At 43.5% G+C, this 13,867-nt stretch overlaps 1 protein-coding gene across 1 annotated transcript; it reads left to right on the top strand.

Annotated features, from left to right (window-relative positions):
* The first annotated feature begins 205 nt into the window (after positions 1 to 205).
* CHI3L2 (chitinase 3 like 2) lies at positions 206 to 13,404 on the top strand. The gene is made up of 11 exons (XM_003784031.3): positions 206 to 310; positions 2,006 to 2,035; positions 2,576 to 2,777; positions 3,047 to 3,103; positions 6,214 to 6,364; positions 6,892 to 7,016; positions 7,269 to 7,398; positions 8,584 to 8,766; positions 11,142 to 11,258; positions 12,314 to 12,453; positions 13,309 to 13,404. The coding sequence occupies exons 1-10, from the start codon at positions 286 to 288 to the stop codon at positions 12,449 to 12,451; spliced, it is 1,158 nt and encodes a 385-aa protein (XP_003784079.1). The 5' UTR covers positions 206 to 285; the 3' UTR covers positions 12,452 to 12,453; positions 13,309 to 13,404.
* The last annotated feature ends 463 nt before the right edge of the window (positions 13,405 to 13,867 follow it).

The following is a 13,867-nucleotide window of genomic DNA, read 5'->3' as shown; positions in this document are numbered from 1 at the left end:
CCCTTCCTGAAGACCAAGTTCCTTTAAGGTGAGACTAGATAAAAAGGGCCCTCCCTTGGCTGTTTTCACAGCAGCTCTTTTATGGAAGGTAAGAGTGGGCATTGCTCAAATTTGAACTTCACTGTCCAGAAGTTTTACAAGGCAAACTTTCCAGGGGAAGTCCCTAAAATCTCCTGGACTTCTTGCTTCCTTCCCGTAGGACAGGCTGTCGAAACTGCAGGGCATAAAAGGCTCAGAACACATACACCCTGGGGAAAGCCGGCCAGGGACGTGGGAGCAACAACCATGCACCAGACTTCTCTCTGGGCAGGTGAGTAGGGGCGTGTGCAGGGACTAATTCAGCCTGTTAGTTGGTGAGGGGCAAGCAGCAATGCAGGAAAATCTTACTCCCTTCCTGGGACTTCAATCTCTGTGTTCACCTCAGTTTCCAAAAATATCAAGCTAATGCAACTCTCCATTTGATCTTTCCTACATGGGAAGAAAGCAGCAGTGGCCACAGTCCTCCTGAGAGCAGAGAGCTGCTTCTTACCCTCAATAGAATTAGGGCTCAAGAAGGGAAGGAGACCAGGCTTTCTTGGTTTCTTGATGTACAGACTCATATTGGGAGTCACACCTTTAAGGGACTATGATTTGTGGAAAATTTTAGAACTGTTAGGGGGCCCACATTCTCATCTGCAGAATGGCGCATGGGATTAAATGTTTTCTAAACTCCCTCTTTCAGCTCCAAGGCTCTGATCCCAAACTCTGGCTTTTTGTGGTGGCTGGGAAATTGGATGAGGGTGGGAACTGGAGCAGGGCTATGGGTAAACAAGGGAGGTTTCCCAGGAGGGGAGGGGAGATGTCTGATGGAGGAAAGAAGCCATCTTATTGTGTCATCTGCACTTCTTTCACTCTGTCTTATACTCTCAAGCCACATGTGTCCTACTTGGGAAGAGCCTTTTAAGTTGCCTGTTGAAGTTTGCAGCCCGGCCCCCTGGGAGGGTGACCTATGGAGACCCCACTCCTTGGAGAAAGGCCTGGAGGCTGACCCATGTGGCAATCAGAATTTCTCTGAGTACTCAGTGAGTGTGTGGAGGACCAGCTTCCTGCCTACCCTGCCTTCTGCCTAAAAAAACACGTGAATCACCAGCAGGGAACAGCAGAGCCTGCTTCCCAGCTCTGGGCTCTGCAAGGGAGGCACTGGATCCAGCAGCTGTGTCTCCTAAGCTTTCTTTCCTCCTTAACTGCCCTTTTCTCCATTTTTAGACCCTCAAGACAATGTCTCCATGTTGAGGGGGGACCACAGCTCAAAGAGTCTTGTTCATGGAGTGAAGTTTTGGGGACCCAGGGGCCTGCTCTTTCCTTCCCTATAGGAAGATGGATTAAAGAGAGAATAATCTCTCCAGTTCTAGGAGAAGTATCCTGTGGAGACGACCCTGGGAATGACCTCAAATGGGGAGGCTTAGGCCTCTGCAGAGCCAGCTCATGCTTCTCAGTTCACCTCACCTTGTTTTAAGAATTAGGGGCTTCCACATGGGGTGACCATTTATTTCAATTTGCCCAAGACAGGTCTTATCCTGGCTATAGTCCCAGGGAAATTACTAATAATGCTCCTTTCACTCTCTAAAGGGTCTCATTGGAAAATAAACTATACAATCACCCTATCTATATTCAACTCCAGACTAGACTATGAGCTCCTTGAGTGCAGGGAAATCATCACCTTCATTTTGGTTTCCTCAGTAACTTGGACAACACATGGCAAAGAGCAGGGGATTTAATGAAACTGTTGCATAAATGAATGAGGAAATGAATGCTCAGTTTGGAAAATGTTTCTGCCTAGGGCTGGAGGGACCCCATGCCACTTTAGGACTGGGAACCTTACGCCCTAAAAAGGCACACTGCAGCAGCTTTGGGCAGAGATCCCAGAAGTGTGTACGCAGGCATGCCCATGTGCTCACTGCTGTCATCTGAGACAGAAAAACCAGACTTGGCACAACAGATTTCTCTTTCCACCCGTCTGTTGCAGGTTTAGCGGTCTTGCTGCTTCTCCAAGGAGGTAAGCAGTCAACGTGTCACTACTGGCTGGGTCTCCTGAGCTGGCTCCTTACATTTCCGGTGTTTGGTTTCTGTCTCTGTTATAAGTACAGTCTCTTCATTATTCTCCTAAATTCTGCACCTAACATATTAATGACTCCTAGTTTTCATTCTGTGCATCTCTTTGTGAATTCCTTGTTCTAGTTCTGTCTTTTTGAGTCCCTCTCTAGTTCTGTCTTTTTGAGCCCCTTTGAACATACACACACACCACACATACAGAACATCTGCATCTCCTGTTTCTCTGCTGACCTGTGTCATCCATCCATTCATACACATTGAATCTCAGTGCTCTGTGGGTGGTTCACTGTCTCTGTCTTAATGTATTTCTTAACTGAGGTCTGAGTACTCAAGAGTCAGCATAAGAGCCCAGGCTGAATGACCCTCAGAGGCTCTGGCTGAACGAGCAAAGAATGCAATGTCTGTCTTGGGGAGAAACTTGTGACTTTCTGGGCTCTAAGGCAACAGCATGAAGGCCTCATGGGCTTTCTTCATTCTACTTCAGGATCTGCCTACAAACTGGTTTGCTATTTCACCAACTGGTCCCAGGAGCGGCAGGAACCAGGAAAATTCACCCCTGAGAATATTGACCCCTTCCTGTGTTCTCACCTCATCTACTCATTTGCCAGCATCAGTAACAACAAGATCATCATCAAAGACAAGAACGCTGCTGTTCTCTATCAGACCATCAACAGTGTCAAAGCCAAGTCAGTAGACAGGGGGTGAAAGCACCCTGGTGGGCCTAGGGGAGGGAAGGCAGTCTTAACTGGACACAAACCCTACTGTCTTATTCATTCCTTCATTCATATATACTTCTTTGGGTATAATTGTGATTAACTGTTCTTCTCACCAGTATCTGGTCCCTTCACTGGACTTATTCTCTAAGAAACTGGTCCCTTCTTGTCCATTTTCCTGACATCAGAAACATCAAAGGTTTCCCCAGAAAAGAAATAACAAGCTTGTTCTTCCACTCCAGGAATCCCAAACTGAAAGTTCTCTTGTCCATTGGAGGGTACCTGTTTGGGTCCAAAGGGTAAGACCACATCTCTATTGTTTTCTTTTGTTGTTGTTTATTCATTTTTGTTTTTGTTTTGGCCAACAAGATTGTCATTCTAGCACATCTATTTTTTGCTGTATGATTTCTGATCATTGCCACTTTTCCTCCTTCTGAGAAGAAAGATTGAACTAGACATTAGGCAAGACTGATCTGAATTTGTCCCAAGTAGAGGCGTAGCACGAGGTTTTCTGGTGTCTTTAAAGGAATTCTTCAGGAATTTAACACAAGCTTAAACACTTCAGGCCTGCAAAAACTGAGCCATGAACAATATTCAGTAAATTCTTAATTATTTATCTGAATACCTTTCACTTTACAGATTATGGGGAGATGATTTTAGTTCAGAGGTGCAATTTTTTTTAAATCACTTGAAAGTTTGAAATAAACTTGGGTGGGTTATTTCTACTTAAAACTCCAATGCTGGCCTGCAACAGTCAATGGACTGCAATGTCCAGCATCATGGCTGTGCAGCCAGATGGCCCAAGAACAAGGAGAACAGCAGAGGACACTCAATCAGGTCTGCTCTGCTTAAAAACAAAATAGCTATTGATACGAGGCATACATTATAAATTATATTTTCTGTTTGCATGAAAAGAATATCCCATTTACATCAAGAGCCAACTAAATACAAATATGCAAGGATGAATGATACACTTTTAAAACTTTAATTACAGTTAATCTAATTTTGAATTTCTTCTGGTTTAAAGTGCTAACATTTTTAGCAGTTCAGAGGTCTTAAGCTCCACCATCAGGGTTTCTCAGTTTTCGCAGAAGTCTGATAGTACACCCTTCTCATGCAGCTTGTCAGTTCTTAGTTATGGCTGGAGGTGGCACAGGAAAGAAGTAGGTGTAGCAGACCTATGTAGATTTCTGCACACACAAAGAAGGAAGAGAGATCAGGCTACCTAACTATTTGGTTCCATGTTAACCCCATCATGAACAATTATGAATGGGTTTCCATGGCAACTATTCTTCTTAATTCTCAAATTCTCCTTCCAAACCCTTGCTTAAGTTTTGATTCAAATAACAATGTCTTCATTCATGCATACATACAAATGCATGCATGTCTTACATGCATGCACCCATTCACTCAATTAAACAACTGAACGTGCACCTATTGTGTACCAGCGTAGTGATTAAAAGTAGGGCTTTGGGGAAGTGCCTGTGGCTCAGAGGAGTAAGGCCCGGGCCCAATATGCTGGAGGTGGTGAGTTCAAACCCACCCCCAGCCCAAAAAAAACTGCAAAAACAAGCAAACAAAAGTAGGGCTTTGGAGATAAATACATTTGGTGTGGATTTCCCTTCACACATCTGAAACCTTAGTGATTTCAGGAAAGTCATTTAATGTCTGTAAGCCTCAGAGTTTTTTTTAAAAACTATACAGTGAGAATAATAACAGAATCTACCCCAGGGTGATGTGGTAAGAAGAGGTAATATAAGCAAACTACTTAGCACAGCGCCGATGTGCAGTAAGGGCTCAAAGGTACAAAAATCATTCTTATATTATTATTGTTATTATTACTAGGTAAATACCAGGCTTTGTGCCAGGTGCTGTGTAGAATACTGAAATATGTGTAACACACAGTCTTGCTTCTAAGAGGCAAATTCTTACAGTATTATTATAGTACATTTGTATTGAATGGACGTCTTTCCTAAAACAGGAGGCATCTGCCCAGAGACTCGGGTGCAACAGCTCTCTAATTATTGTAATTACATTGAAATGCAAGAGAAAATCTAGAAATCTATATTCACCATGGTTTTCTGATACTGGGTCAATTTCTTGTTACCTCCTACACTATGGAGCTGAGATACATACAAGAACCCAAATCTCAATTTAATAGTGACCGAAACAAAATGAATTCAAGACTCTTAAGTATGTTTGGGGTGGGAAATGTTGTGAAAGGTAGGATGTGGCACAACTCAAAGGCTATGTCCCCAGGAAAATACCAATTTCTCATCTACAGCTTCAAATTTTAAATGCTGTTGGAACCCTTTGTATGAGCAACTGAGAATCAGCTTCTTAGAATGGCTTAAGAATTCTAGTGCAGGTGAAAACCCCTGAGGAGCTTCTGCTTTCAAGAGGTGGGAAGAGCTGGGTGCCCATTTGTGACTAGGTTGCTTGTATGAGGACCATGAAGTCGCTGGATCTAGCTGTTTTTATGGAGCTTTCCTAAGTGTGATCACTTGGAGGCACATGAAGCAGGATTGACATCTTCAATCTCAACTTAGAGGGGGGCCAGACCAGAGCCCAGAGAACTGGTTAATGACAAAGTGACCACCAGAAAGGACTCTGACCTAGGGCTCTAACCCAGATCTCTTACCATCACTATGCCCACCACACTGGACACTATTTTTCTAAGGGTGTGAAATGTTAAAGAAAACCAAAGCTGGACAATATTTACAGCAGTAAAAGGAGATTTTATTCAGGAACTATTTCAATATGGGAAAAGACACCTCAGCATGGTACTGGGTTCATTTCCAAATGCAGCAAAGGCATTGGGGACATATAGGCACATGGGAATATATAGCCAACCAACAGATTGGGAAATTGGGGGGCTGTATTACTAAGAGGAAGCATTAGGGGTAGGGAGATTCTTGCTAAACTTACTCAACAGGATTCTTGATAAATGCTGGACAGAATGGCCAGTTAACACCTGGGGTGATGGGGAGTAAAGAATTTGATAAGATACTGAGAGTGATCAGATACCAAGGGTAGGCAGGTTGCTAAACTGACAGTGGGATTCTTGTTAAAATTAGACTTTGCAAAGATGAAGCAAGGTCAAAGTCTAGATAAAAAGAAGGCTCAGCAGAGCCCATCAAAAGTTTGGCCAAGGCAAGAATCTTTGTCAAAGGAGGCTCCATCATACCAAGGGAAGTCTACAGAGACCCCAATCTTTTTTACCTGCTTTCATCAATTTTCTGGCCCAACAATCCTTCTTCCCATGTGCTTCAAAAAGGGCCAGGGATTAGGATAGACAGTGAGCAACTATTAGGGAGGGGAAGACTACTTCAAGATTTCTCTGAAAAATGTGTGGTTTATGGATATTGTTTGTTCTTTCCGAAAAAACACTGTTATTGCTTCTTCCTAGGTTCCATCCTATGGTTGATTCTTCAGCGTCACGCTTGGAATTTATTAACTCTGTACTCCTGTTTCTGAGGAACCATAACTTTGATGGGCTGGATGTAAGCTGGATCTACCCAGATCGGAAAGAAAATCCTCAATTCACTGTGCTGATTCATGTAAGCCAGACTATGATAGATGTATATTCTATGCCTCTAACACACAGAACCTACAGCCATACCAGAAGAGTGAAAGGGAGAGATTGAGTCTGCTTGAAAGACACAGCCCCTGCCTTTCAGATGCCCCCAGTGAGGGGGAACAGTCCCTGTTCTTAGTTTAGGGCAGAACAACATCAAACAATGGAGACCTCTTGCATAATGAACACCACCAAAATAAAACAACATCGGTACAATAAAGTATGGGCCATAGAATTTCCTGGGTACTGAGATTGTCTCATAGATCAAGTGGAACAAAAAGTCTATCTGGAAGGAACACAGGTAGTTTTTTCCTGGGTACAGTTAGCCTGCCTAATGTGGAGGCTTCCAGAACAGAGAAAGGCATAAAGCATCCCCATGTGGGAGGGAGAGGAAAGAGTTGATCTCTGCCACCTAATGTGGTTCTAGAAACTTCATAGATCCCAGGCTAGAAGCTTAGCACTGTACTCTGGGAAGGGGAATCTGACATCTTGTTTCCTTGTTTTTCACAGGAGTTAGCAGAAGCCTTTCAGAAGGAGGTCATAAACTCCAGCAAAGAAAGGCTTCTCTTAACTGCAGGTGTATCTGCAGGGAGGCAGATGATTGATAACAGCTATCAGATTGAGAAACTGGCAAAGTGAGTACTTCAGAGCACCTCTTCCTTCCCTCTGCTTCCCACCCACTCCATGCAAATGATATGTGTCAATATGTCTGAGGGATGAAGGGAAGTGGGAAGGAGGCCCACTAACCCTGAACCACTCAGCCAGGAACAAGTTTTTCACAGGGATGTTTAATCCTCCTAACAGCATTCAAAGCCCAGAACAATTACTGATAGTTGTTTCAACCATTGCTCATCATGGAATCGTTTCCTTTGCTTTTGGCACTTTAGAGAACTGGACTTCATCAACCTCTTGTCCTTTGACTTCCATGGGCCTTGGGAAAAGCCCCTTGTCACTGGCCACAACAGCCCTCTAAGAAAGGGACAGCAGGACAGAAGGTCAAGCTCTTACTACAATGTGGTAAGTGGTGCAGGGAAAGTGCAGAGCACTGGTAGGGGAGAGGCTGGGGAGAGTCCACCACTGATAGAGTTACTTCTGTCTTGTCCTGGGGAAGAGCTATGTACCCAAGAAGGACTCTGGCAATCCTGGGGACTAGTGAGTATAGGGGAAATGCTTTGACTAGGCACTAAGAAAATAGTACCTGGAAAACATCAGAAAACCTGGTAGTTGCCATGCCCTGGGTATCCCCAATCCCAGATTTCTCTGGAGTCTCTATCCTCCATACATTTCTTAGCACCCACACAGGTGTACAGAACTTGTACCTTCCTGCATCCATATTCCTTATCAAATAGATCTTCAAAATAACCCCATTAGATTGTCTGGGCAAAAAGCATCATTTCATTTCACAGAAGATGAAGCAAGTGGGGCAGATTCCATGACTGCTCAAGGTCATGTGATGTGAAGGTCCTGAAAAGGTGGTGAGAAATGGAAAGTCCAAGAAAAAAACAATATTGTTGGTGTTGTTCTGATACATGTATATGAATGTGAATTCCTAAAATTTGGGGAGAAAAAGTATTGTCTGCATTGCTGGTTTCTAGGCCTTCACACTTGAAGTTGCAAAACTAGATAGTTCAAAGCTAAATTTCCTGATTTCTAGTTTGGGGTTTTCTTGGACTCCACATGACTGAGTTATAACAGCTGCCCTTATACTTTTGTTTTGTAGGATTTCTGTAAAGATGAGGAGATATATCCTCATCTTCTCCAACATCCTATTTTGTTCTGGAAGGCAGAAAGGCCAAAGCTGGCCTCTTAACCTCCCAATCTGTCCCATTGGGTCCAAGGTCATTGTAAAGCCTCCCAGTCTGACAGTCACTTTTGTCAGTAAGCACAATTAGCCATAGCATAGACAAATTCCATAGGCAATTGATTCAAAGGAGAAAGATAACTTTGATTTCATGTTTCTTAGGTCCCTTGCCTTATTTGTTTTGTGATCCATTATCTATCTCTTTCCCAAATTAGAAAAAGCTAAATGAGTCTAAAAACCATTAAGCACATTAGAACAAACACCTGGGTCCCAGTAGGACTGTTCACACTCAGACATAGAAAAGAAATCAAGAGGTCACCTCTGTGCAGATGGAGGCTAAAAAAAGGCTAGACACCTTTCTTTCCTCCTGCCCTAGGCCTCACTCTATCTTCCCTCTGTAGGAGTATGCTGTGGGATATTGGATACATAAAGGAATGCCCCAGGAGAAGGTGGTCATGGGCATCCCCATGTATGGACACTCCTTCACACTGGCCTCTGCAGAATCTGCTGTGGGGGCCCCTGCATCTGGTCCTGGAGCTGCTGGATCCATCACCAAGTCTCCAGGCTTCCTGGCCTATTATGAGGTACCTGGGACTTCCCTGTGCCCTCAGCTGCCTGGCTTGTCTAGGTAGAGGTTTCATCTTCCATCTGGCAATGGTAGAGTGTATTGGTTGTTGTGAGGGGGGAAGAAGAACAGACTATACTACTGGGACACATAAGAGAGGCTCCCAACTCTGGCATTGTGGGGGGCGGCCAGAGAATGTGTCCTAGATGAAGCAAGATATGCTGAGCTCTGAAGGGGAGATGGGCCAGGAATTAGGATGGATAGAGGAGGGAATGAGAGATTGAAAAATGGAGAGTGCCCCAGGTTCCTGACCTGAGCAACTAAGTGGATGGCAATATTATTTACTGAGACAGAGAAGACAGGAGGGAAAGTAGGGTGGGTATTTGTCCTGCTCATGAGATCAGTTTGGAGTTTCTGAGTAGGGGGAGCCATTCAGATAGCAAGAGAAAAGTTAAATGTATGGGTTTGGATCACAGGAGGCCAGTCTGCATTAGAGAGGTAGACTTGAAAATTTCAGCATAAAGATGGTTCCAAGTCACCCCAGCATAAGCTCAGGGCATGCCCACACTCACAATGAGAGGTCAAGTGTATAGTGAGAAGTGAATATGGCCCAAGACAAACCCAAGGACCTCATGCACCTGAGGGTATATGTAGAGGAAGGGGAACTCAGGAAACTGACAAGGAATGACAAGAGGGGCAGAAGGAACCCAAACAATCCTGTGCCAAAGAGCTTAGAGAAGTCTAGGTTTCAGAAAAGAGGGAGTGGTCAAATGTTAGATAGATCACAGGGATAACAATTAAAGTTGTCATCTGATTAAACCATCATTTCTCTCTAATCCTCAATCTGGGGAATTTTTTTTTAAACACAGGAGAAACTAGAAATCTGACAATCATTCAACTGATAGAAACTCTTGGGTCACTTCCACATTCTAAATCCTGTGTCCTATGAGAGCTAGAAATAATTCTTCATCTTTGCCTCAAAGTGTTTACCATCAATGTAGAAAGAATATAGAATATAAATATAACTAGTTAAATGAGAGTTTAAAGAGAAGGTAGCTACAATATTTAGTGAAATCACAGAGCTATTGCAAAACAAGATGTGGTTAAGTGACAGAGATGGGCAACATGGAAAAGGAAAGATTTGTGCTGGGCTTGGGAGGATGGATAGGCATTTACTCAGGTAGAGAAAAGAATATTATTCTATATTCTGGTCTCCCCTTGGAGTTCTTGCTTGACCTCTCATTGTGAGTGTGGGCACGCCCTGAGCCAATGTCAAGTGACTTACTACCCACAAGAGGTATCAGATTGATGCAATGTTCAACTTTCTCCCTCACACACAGAAATAACTAGCACACCATCAATTCAGCTAACAAGAAGAAATGACTAGCACACCATCAATTCAGTTAACAAGAAGAAATGGACACAGGTCATTATGAAAGTCCTCATTGAGTCTCAAAGGGCCTGACATATTGGAAGGGGGAGAGAAGATGACCCTTCCTTAGGTAGTTCTAGTCAATAGTAAGGGACAAGAGAAGTCATTGCTTAGAACCGGCTAGGAGGATTTTAAAGGAAACCACTGGATATGCACACTCCCATCTCATGGAAAGTTTAATTTAATTGTTTTGTTCATCTCTATAGGTCATTAGAGATTTAATTAGTTGATATGCTTAAATATTCAACTTTCATTTTCCAGTTTCTTTGAAATAAGCATGAGAGTAGATCATCCAAAAAAGAGTAAATAATCCAAAACGAATTGGCTATGTGATGTTGAAATCATTATTTTCTCCTTCAAGATTTCTCATTTTTAGCAGATCTTACTGCACTAACAAAAAGAGAAAGTAACTAACAATAGAAGTGGAGGTGGGGATCTCAGGACAGAGCACATTGGGAATGGAAGGAACAGAAGGGAAATAATGGAATTGAAGTGGCAATAAGCTACAAAACTGGAAGGATGGTGACGGTCATTATACTTCATGTTTGTAGAGTGCTTTGCTGTTTTCAAAATAATTTTTAACATATATTAGTTATTTTTCACTAATAATAATACTTTAATATAGGGATGTAGGAGGCATTATAATAGTTATTTCCATTTTGCAAATGAAGAAAAGGGAAGTTTTATTGGCTGGTGCTGGCATGTGGTCTGGAACTCAAGTCTTTCTAGCTGACTTCTAGATGCTATGGCTCCTCCTGAGGAAGTCTTAACATGAGGGGTTACTGTTGCTTCACCTTGGGCTGCCCACTCTGTACAGTCTATGGGCTCTTTTCTCTCACTGATTCTTGGGATAAGGGTTCTGACATTTCCCCCCAACCTTTAATGGCTCACCTGTCCTTTGTACTCATTAGGTTTCAAGAAGAGCTCCTCACTGACCCTATTGCTCCCCTTTCCCTCACCAGATCTGCCAGTTCCTACAACAAGCCAAGATCACAAGGCTCCAGGACCAGCAGGTTCCCTATGCAGTCAAGGGGAACCAGTGGGTGGGCTATGATGATGTGGAGAGTGTGCAGGCCAAGGTAGGTAGGCAAGAGCTCCAGGACAGAAGTGGGACACTTCTTTGGGTGGGGAATGGCGGTAAAATACTTTATGTTGACAAAGAGAAGCTTCTGGGGTCCCAACTTTAGGATGGGATCCAGTGGCCTCTGCAGCCCAAGTCTATTGGTGACACTAAGCCATACCTATGAGCACCTGTCGAACAGGCAGAAGAGGTGGAAAGGATGAAAAAAAGAATTGAGAATAAATGATGTGAGGAGTGGTGAGAAGGGAGGACCAAGGAGAAGGGAAAGGGGGTAAAGGAGATATTGGTGCCTATGTAGGTTATCCCCCTTCTCCATTATCTCAGGACAAACTCTTCAGTCCTTTTTACTCCTTCAGTCCCTTTCAGGAGGCTCCAAATTTCTTTTCTTTTCTTTTTTGAGATAGAGTCTCATTTTGTCACCCTTGGTAGAGTGCCATGGCGTCATATCTCACAGCAACCTCAACCTTTGGGCTCAAGTAATTCTCTTGTCTCAACCTTTCAAGTAGCTGGGACTATAGGGGCCTGCCACAATGCCCAATATTTTTAGAGACAGGGTCTCCCTCTTGCTTAGGCTGGTCTTGAACCTGTGAGCTCGGATAATCCACCAGCCTTGGTCTCCCAGAGTGCTAGGATTCCAGGCATGAGCCACTGCTCCAGATTTCTGGGACTGCTAGTTCTCAGACTTTAGTAAGACAACTGAAGGCAACAGTGTGCCTTTCAGGATTAGGGCAGGAAGGAGGCATAAGCGTAATTTACACACCAGGCCAGTTGTCTCACTAAGGGCATCCAAGTTTCTTTCCTTATCCTGGGGAGTTTTCACAGCTTCCAAGAATGCTGTATGTCAAATGTGGTAACCCCAGGGACTACAGTCAGAGGTGGCTAATGGTGGGTAGTGGTCTCTCGAACTGAGCAACCTTTCCCTTTAGGGAGTCTCCATAAAACCAGTAGGTCTGAGGTTGTATTCTAAACTCAAACACTCAACTGAATTTGACTTGGTCATCAGCACTTAAGGATGTCTTTTAATCTCTGTGTGTCCCTCTATGTCTCCCATAGGTTCAGTTCTTAAAGAATTTAAACCTGGGAGGGGCCATGATCTGGTCTATTGACATGGATGACTTCACTGGCAAATCCTGCAGCCAGGGGCCCTACCCCCTTGTCCAAGCTGTCAAGAGAAGCCTTGGCTCCCTATGAAGGTAACAAAGTCCAAGGCTGGGGTGGGGAGTGGGCAGAAAGCTGGGCAGAAAAGGGTATGAGAGATTGCGAGAGATCATCTTTATATATTTGAACTGATCCTTTCTTGTGTTCCTTTGGATCTTCGGCCATGTTTTGTTGATTGGTTCTGCCCTTTTGGTAGGCTACCCATAGACTTTCAAAATGATAATAATAAATTTTGGTTGCCATTTATTGAAGACAGTGTGAGCTTAGAAGGGCCTTCTTTACATGTATAATAGGAATAAATATTAACTCCACCACAATTCTTGGTTACAAAAACATCAGCCTGTTTTGATTTCTAAGTCTTAATAAATCTGAATTCAACCCACTGACCTAATAATAAATCCAATCTCAGTCATTACTGGGGTGCCTCATTAAGTTCACTGACAGCCGATCTTAGTCTAGACCTTTGGGAGATAATAAAGTCATTATCGATAAGCCTCCCTATTACATTGAAGGCCGGTGGCCTTGCTGCCACTCCATCCTTGGAATCCAGGGTCCTTAAGTACAATGCACGTTCTCATGTGTAAGTGAAGGCTCTTACTAACCAACTAGCCATGCTAAAGTCCACTGGACTAGCCATGATTAAATCCATTGGTTCTAGGAGAGGGGATGGAGGAGTGGGGGACTTGGGCTTACTGGAGACAGACAAACTGAAAAGGACTGGCTGTGTTCCTGGTGAAGGGCCCAGAATTGTTTGTTGGGTTGCTCCCGAATCATACTGGCTATATGATGGGGTAGCAATCCTCCAGGTTTGAGCATCCTTGGTTTAGTAACTTGATTTGGGTCTCAGTTTACTGAGTTGGGCTTTGAAACAGTGTTCTTTTTATTTCTAGGCTTAACTTACCAAGGAGCAGGCAAAGTGACCTTGCTGCCTGGGGCCTGCACCTTCTGTGGGAATTCTTGTCTGGGATTCCCCTTACCAGGCTGGCTTCCAGATCTCTCTCTTATAAGCCTTCCCTGACTTTCTCTCAGACTTTGCACTGGGCCTATCTTTGTTTTTCTGCAGCTATTGACTTACTGCCCTGAAACACAATTAAAAAAAAAAAAAAAAACCTCATTTTGCTACAGCAAGTGTGTCCTCATTTGTATAGTCCTTGATCTGTGGTATTAGGCTGTCCTGCTCCTACTATTTGTGGGGTTCAGGGATAGTATAGAAATGGAGGCCCGCAAATCATATGTTGATAAATGACTTATGTCCACACATTAACTAATATGACTTCACAACTACAAGATCAGAATCTGAAGATTTAGAATTCTCAGACTCCTTGGAATTCCACACCAAAACATGTCAACACATGCCCTCAGCACACGCCCTTAGCTTCCATCACACAGATAATCCTCTTCTCTTTCTACCTTCAGCTCTGTCTTGCAGATCAGGGGTTTCATTGTAGT

Source organism: Otolemur garnettii, unplaced genomic scaffold (genome assembly GCF_000181295.1).
Source record: "Otolemur garnettii isolate 467f Iridium unplaced genomic scaffold, OtoGar3 scaffold00010, whole genome shotgun sequence".
Classification (NCBI taxonomy): Eukaryota; Metazoa; Chordata; class Mammalia; order Primates; family Galagidae; genus Otolemur; species Otolemur garnettii.
Note: the sequence above shows the minus strand (reverse complement) of the source record. Positions and strands in the feature narration are given on the sequence as shown.